At 32.3% G+C, this 7,465-nt stretch overlaps 1 protein-coding gene across 1 annotated transcript; it reads right to left on the reverse strand.

Annotated features, from left to right (window-relative positions):
- Nucleotides 1–3,013: 3,013 nt before the first annotated feature.
- On the reverse strand, nucleotides 3,014–6,004 carry LOC107624183 (GDP-fucose transporter 1). Its single transcript, XM_016326663.3, has 2 exons — nucleotides 4,796–6,004; nucleotides 3,014–3,301 (listed from the first exon to the last, which is right to left on the reverse strand). The coding sequence occupies exons 1-2, from the start codon at nucleotides 5,820–5,822 to the stop codon at nucleotides 3,231–3,233; spliced, it is 1,098 nt and encodes a 365-aa protein (XP_016182149.1). The 5' UTR covers nucleotides 5,823–6,004; the 3' UTR covers nucleotides 3,014–3,230.
- Nucleotides 6,005–7,465: the final 1,461 nt, after the last annotated feature.

Genomic DNA, 7,465 nt, shown 5'->3' on the forward strand with positions numbered 1-7,465 from the left:
TATTTAAATTATTGAATATAAATAGAAGTTAAATTGATGTTAATTTTAAAATCATATCATTCAATTGTTATTAGTAGACCGGATCAATTAAGAATAATAGGACTTAAAACATAAAACAATCAAATCACAGAAAAATATTATTTAATTCTATAATCAAAACAAACTCATGAGATTAACAAATTAATAAATTATTTATTATTTTTATGACATTCGGATATAAAAAAATATTTTTTTTATACCTTAAAACAATTTTTTGTTCTCATTCTAGACACAATCATAGTTTTTTAAATTGGGAGCTTTTGATAAAAATTGAAATTAATTTATGAATATATAATAAAATAGATTCTTAAAACATTTTACATTAAATTCCTTTCAAATTTTATTATGATCGAAATTCTTAAATTGTACTTTCATAAGACAGTAAATCTCTTTACTAGTCAGAACTATTGATTACTAACTGAGATCCTATGTGGCCACTAAGTATGGTAATCGTGACGATATCACATGACAATAACAGATAAATAATTTTCCGCTGAAATACATAAAATGACGTTGTTTCATAGTGGTTTAAAATGTTGTATTTTAGTGGGATAAATTGATCCCAACAAAAATTTTTTATGCAGAGCCTACTTATTTAACAACACAAATAATTAAAGACCTACTTAACTGATATTGTTATTTTTGGGAGGACCAATCAGTATTATAGTAGATATAATAAAATATTGATTTGTCTAAATATAATCTTTAGTAGAATGACATATATAACTATTATTGATTCTCCTGATACATATGGTTAAATTATTGAATATATTTTAGTTTATATTCAATTTATATGGATAAATAAAATATAGAGAGTTAATTAGATTTTTTTTGATTCAGAATTATTGAATAATATAAGTTGTTATGGTTTGGCTTAACAAAAATAAATACTTATAAATGATACTTCAGTGATGTTATAAAAGAATATTGATTTATCTAATAGTTTTTGTAATGATACAAGACTCTAAATTTAGATAATGTAAACTTTTAATAGGTAAGTATGTTCGTCATATTATTTTGATTTTAAGAATGAATATAATATTAACAAATGAAACATTTTTATGGTAATTTTTAACAAAGACAATTTTTTATAATAGTCTATTTTGTCATGACAAAAAAAAAGTTCCAAGAACAAAATTTATTTTATATTAAATTTTATTTGTTCATATCGGTTTTAACATAAGAATATTGTCTATAAATTTAACTACTTATATTATTTACATAGAAATATTTAAAAAGATAAAATTATATCGTAAATATTTTAATTTAATTTTAAACTCTATGTATTGCTACCAATAAATAAATGTTCTATTTTAAAGGTAGGTAAAATGATTATTAATTATTTTTAATCATTTTAACATTAAAAACAATTACTCTTTGAATTTAATTATATCTTTGTAAAATATTTATAGTAGTAATTACTATATGTACTTTCATTTAAAAAACCTTTTTATTTAAAAAAAATGCATATGTTTTCATGTGTTTACCTTGTGCTAGACACGAGCAATGTTCTGAAAACCGGATTAGACCGACCAGTTTAACTGGGTTAATCGGAAATTGGTCACCTAACCGTTTCGGTCCACTTACAAAACTTTTTTGTAAAAAATCGACTGAACCGGTAGTTAACCGACAAACCGAGTGAACCGGCCGGATTTCAGTAGGCACCGGTTCTCCCCCAGCTAATGAAACGGCGTCATTTGGCTTTAAAAAAAAAAAAGAGAGAAGGCTGAAAAACGCGTGTTGTTGCAACCACTGAGCCACTTTACCCTAAATCCCTAATCTGAAATCTCTTCGAAGAACACTATCATTCCCAACCCTAAGCTTTTCAAGGCTCGAGCTTCTGCCGACGGAAGACAACTGCCGCCGTCAATCGAAACAGACGCCGGAGCAAGCGCCACTGTCGCGGGTCGTCTCCTCACCGTCGCAGGTCGTCGGCTTGTTGTCATCACCGTCACCAAAGAGAGGTCGTCTGGCTCTGGCCTTCTGTTCTCTACTTCTCTTGCGGTTAGTTCTGGGCTTCTGGCTCTTCTTCTGTTTTTCAGTTTTTCATTTTTTCAATCTTGTTGAGTTTTTGTTTTTTCAATCTTGGGTTAAGGCAAACTTGCTCATGTTTATAGAGTTTACCGGGATCCGGCAAACTTGTCCAAATGCCAAAAGAAAATTATATTTGAAAAATTAAAGTCTACAAATCGTGTTTGAGGAAATACTAATTTTTTTATTTTATTTTAGAAAAAAAAATCCTCAATTTTGGTGATCATTAATTGAATTTTTTTATTGATTTAAATTATTAACATATTGTTGCAAAAATATGATCATATATATCATTTAATTATTCTACATAAATCGCACCGGTTATTCCAATGAGTGAGAACATAGAGGTAGTTCATAGAAGTAACTGCGATTTTGGTCTCTAAGATTTGTTTCTAATTTTTTTTATATAAAATCGTTCCTAAGGTTTAAAACCAAGTTTTAAAATTTTATTTTTACTTAAATATTAAAATTTTATACCAAATTATTCATAACAAAAAAATATAAAATAAAAAAATAAATAAATAAAAGAAAGAGAGTGTTTCTGCTCATGCAAATGAAAAAGAAAAAAGAAAAGAAAAAGAAAAAATTGTCAACGATCTATCTCTGTCTCCACTTCCGCCGCCATATTCGTACAATTTTAGTTTCTAACGTAAGAACGATTTTAAAACTAAGTTAAATTTTAAGACAATTTTGTATGGAAAAAAAAAAGTTAGAGACAAAATATTTTCTGTCTATATCTTAAAAACCAAAATCCTACTTAACCCTTCATAAAACTAACATGTTATATTGCTAAAAAGCTGACAGTTTATCTTTATCAAGTCATATTACTATGATATAATCACAACTATTATGATTATTTGAATTGTTAAACGTTGTCCAAATTTATTTTGTGAATATATTAATGTTTCTTTTTTGTTGAACAAATTAATTAATCTATGTATACTTTTATTCTAAAGTATATAATAATATTGATTATAAAATAATCTCCGTGCATGACGCGATTATAACACTTGTTTTAAACCAATAAATAAGGGAGACTGAAACTCATCAGATGTCTTCATTCTCCCAACTATCCTTTTCCTTTGATATCTTCATCCTTCTAACTTCTAAGTTCTAACCAAGTTCTGTAGCCATTGTAAACATGTGTCCTTAACAGTAGTCTAAGTTTTCGATCGCACAACTTCAAGATCTTCTTGTTCTCTCGTCGTACTATCCTTAACATTCAGTTCAGCTACAAGTGCATCAACCGAGGCATGAAGTTAGAAGGGAAAAACAAAAATTGCTATTTCTATCTGAGAGAGAATGATTACGATAATGATAACTGACTTAATTGTCATTATAGAACAATATGAAGAAGTTATCTCCATCTTCAGCATTTTGAAGTGCCAAGACAGATACAATCTTGCCCTGCACTAAATATGAATAATAATAGATAGCAGTGTTGAAATAACTTGAAGCCGCACCCTTGATCGTTTAACAAAACCCTTACATTTTGTAAGGACCTCATGGTAGCATTTCCGCATCACACCAGTACACAGATAGAGCAAACAGATTCTATCTTTTTCATCAAACATCATAACAATTTTGGGTAACATTTCAACAGAAGGTGTTCCCACCACCACCACATCCTTCTTCACAAGTTCACAAGATATTTAAGCGAATTCCTAAGGCATTCAGGGAAATCCCTTTCAAGAAATAAAAACATCTGTCGGTAAAGTTAAATTTGGTAGGCTTCTGGGGAAAAAACCCACTGTTAGAGAGTTAGGATCTATAATTGATTGCAGACATCCATACTCCATTGGTAAATATCACAAAGAAGGTAAAATAACCGTTCAGGGCTATTTTAGGGGAGTGACTTAGCAAGAGCAAATAATGCACATGTCCAGCATTTGGTTACAATGACCTCTAGAAGTTTTGGAAAACATGACGCTCTTCGGTTAAACCAAAGAACTCAAAATCAAAACAGTGCAGAACCTTCTCTGCTTCCAAGTATTTGACTTCCTGACAATAAGAATAATTTCATCGGTGGTTTTAGGACACTAATAACTGTTGAATTCAATCTAAATCAGGTCCCCAGTATTCAGATATATTAAACTCTATATACCATCAAAGAATGGTATAAAAATGAGTTCACAATGCAGCATTATTAATCATGAAGGGCTATGGATGCAAACTTTTCAACTCAAGAATGGTACCAGTTTGTAGTACATATGTAGAGGACTATCCTAACAAAAGACAGAGCTGTGACTGGAACTACATGAGGAGCACTAAAACCTTGGCTAGTCAAGCTTGCTTTTTGGTATTCAGTTCATAAATGCTCAGAAGCATTTTGGTTTCGCAATGCCCCTGAAGATTCACTTAAGAATCGTAAAGAGATGGCTCAATTTTAAAGCACTTGCCAAAGTAACCAAGCTACAAGTAATCCATCATGAACGCGGTTCCTAAAATAATACTAAAGACAGAGGAATAGTTCTGTCATAAGAACACTGATCTGATGATTAATCAAAAGCAAACACATACTGGAAAACCCAGAACAATAAAATCAAAGCCTTGCAAAGAAAGAAGCAATAAGCAACACCACAATTTCATAACCTTCTGAGAAAGATACCTCATTCCATAAAAATATTTGTCAAGGCTGTTGAGACAATACAGCAATAATAATACACCATAATCACCAAATCACTGAAATGCTACAAACAAAACATTACTCATGAAGCAAGTTTACCCTTTAATAGTCTCTCGGCTTCCAAATCATGACCATCATCATCATAATCACCAGTATTCTTCTCAACATCCACCATTGTATCACGCTGCACCGGGGCAGGCCCTGTAACTGACTGCTGATAAAGAACCCCACCAACAATGGTGAATAGCAAACAAAGCAATCCGAAGGGGCTGGCGTGCTTGTCCCAAATGAGCACATTGATAGCCACAGTGAGAAACTTGTTCACAACGCCAGTGACAGTAAACGCCGTGGCGGAAACGGCCTTCCTTGCCGCAAAGCCAAAGAAACTAATCGCCAATCCAAACACACAGGATAGCCCAACAGCAGCAAGAGCACTGGGATCAAACAAGCTCCCGGAACCGGATCTCAGAGCATCGAAAACCTCAAGATTCTCACCGGTAAGGAACCAGAACAAGGGCGCTATCATGAGAGACAACAAATTGTTGTACAAAACAAAACCCCAAGTGTTCAACCCTAGATTCATGACCATGTGCTTGATGTAAACCATCTCAGTGGTGATTGTGACAAGATAAGCAAAAGCCCAAGAATAAGCAGTGAGGGTGAAAGCGGAATCAGTGGAGACATACCCGACGGCGCCGGCAAGGATAACGACGAGGGAGAAAAATGTGAGCTTGGAGGGGCAAGGCTGGTGGCGGAAGACGGTGTCGGCAAGGGCGACGAGGAGAGGGGTGAGAGATCGGAAGACGATGAAGGTGTCGACATTGGCGTGGCGGAGGAGGTTGGTGTTGGTGAAGATGGCGAGGAAGAAGACGAGTGCAGCGGGGAAGAAGCGCTTGGCGGTGTCAAGAGTGAAGGGGTCGTGGTGGAGGAACCCTAATTTGCCGAGAAGATAGACGCCGAGGGCGGAAGTGAGGTACTGGAGTGCGGTTAAGAGGCCGGGGTAGTTGAATTGGGTGATGGCGTACTTGTTGATGATGGCGAGGAGACTGGAGCAGAGTGCGTAACCGACCACGAGGAAGGTGGTGGTGTAGTGCTGCTTCGATGCGTCGATTCGAATGGAAGACATTGGAGGCGGAGTGAGAAAGAGGGCTGGGATTGGGGTTGGGGTTTATGATTTAGATCACCGACACATTGAGGACACATTGAGGAGCAGTGGGAGATCTTGAAGACCAACAAAGAAATGGAGGGAAGGAAACGAAGACCGTGTCAGGGTTGAAATAGTAAAATTGGGCGCCGAGCTGAGCAGCCAGTGACATTACTGCCACTCATGGGGAAAAAGGACAATAATTTTGGGTCTCACTTTCATCTCATATCTACTTAATATATTAAAACTGGATTTTTCCCCAGTTAATATAAGTAACGTGTCGATCGCTCGTGACTCCATTTTCCCTCTAAAATAAATACAATTTTTTCTATTTTAAATTATTTTATAAAAATATTTTTATTATAATATATTATAGTTAATATTTAATAAATAATATATAATTATACTAATTTAAAAACATATCTTCATTATAATTATATCAAATCAATATTTAATGTGTAATTATTGTATATAATAAAAAATTACCTCAATAATAAGTAATTTACATATTTATTTTTGTTTTAGTAAAGTCTATATATAGTGTTTTTCTGTGGTATATGAATCTAAATTTGAGAATCAACTCATAATTTTATATATATATTTTTTTACTACTTCATAGAATAAGAATGTATTCTTCGTTTTTTTATTGAAGTTAATCCTTTTAAGGTACAATTTATAATTTTTTATAATATTTTTTATATACTCATTCTATTATATTATTCTTTTGATAATTTATTAATTGTTGTTACTCTAAGTTATTCTTATCGTCTAATATTCCAGTTCGATTGTTTTTTGTCACAATCGTTTACAATGCATCACATCCATGAAATACCTCATCGAGTTGTCTTCATTGATTCGGGTTCCAACTACATGGATGTAAGCCTTCAAAGAAGGGACAATAATCTCTACTTTATCGAATGATGGTTGGATCTACTCACCTATTATGACCAACCTCCTAATGGAATGTGGTTAAAGTTAGCTTTTTTGGGAGAAGCTCGATTTTTTATTAAGGAATTATTTTCACGGAACTTTGTAGGCCAAGTTCAAGTTCCATCCTCTCCATGCCTTTTACGTCTACTCGAAAATCTTCGAAGTGGAGCACATAATGAGATTGGATTCCCTCTGTTTAAGTTCAATTTTACTAAATTCGTGACAAATTCGGTAATATATTTAAATTTTCTTATTTTAAATTTTTTGAGAGAGGGGTAAATAACTAGGTTAAATAATTAGATAAGATTGAAAAATTATCATAAAAATTCATATTATTTATTCTTGATAAAATTGAATCAGGAGTTATGAATTAAGTTATTATTTTTTTAGTAATTATACGAATTAAATTATCAAATAAATTATACGGATTACACGGATTATAATTTATTTGATAAGATTGAAAATAATTAACTTTAAGTATATTAATTAAGTAATAATCAGTACATGATATAATTTAGAGTAATTACCCGTGGCAAGAATAATAACCCATGTTAATAGTTTCAACAGCTATCTAATAATTTTTTCTGTGATAATATAATGTTATGTGAACACGGGTTATTACTCTTTGATAATATTCTCATTTAATATTTTTATAATATTCTCTAAACTTAATCTTATCTATTTAATATATTAAA

The sequence above is a fragment of the Arachis ipaensis genome, chromosome B10, assembly GCF_059453495.1.
Source record: "Arachis ipaensis isolate K30076 ecotype BB chromosome B10, ASM5945349v1, whole genome shotgun sequence".
In the NCBI taxonomy this organism is placed as follows: Eukaryota; Viridiplantae; Streptophyta; class Magnoliopsida; order Fabales; family Fabaceae; genus Arachis; species Arachis ipaensis.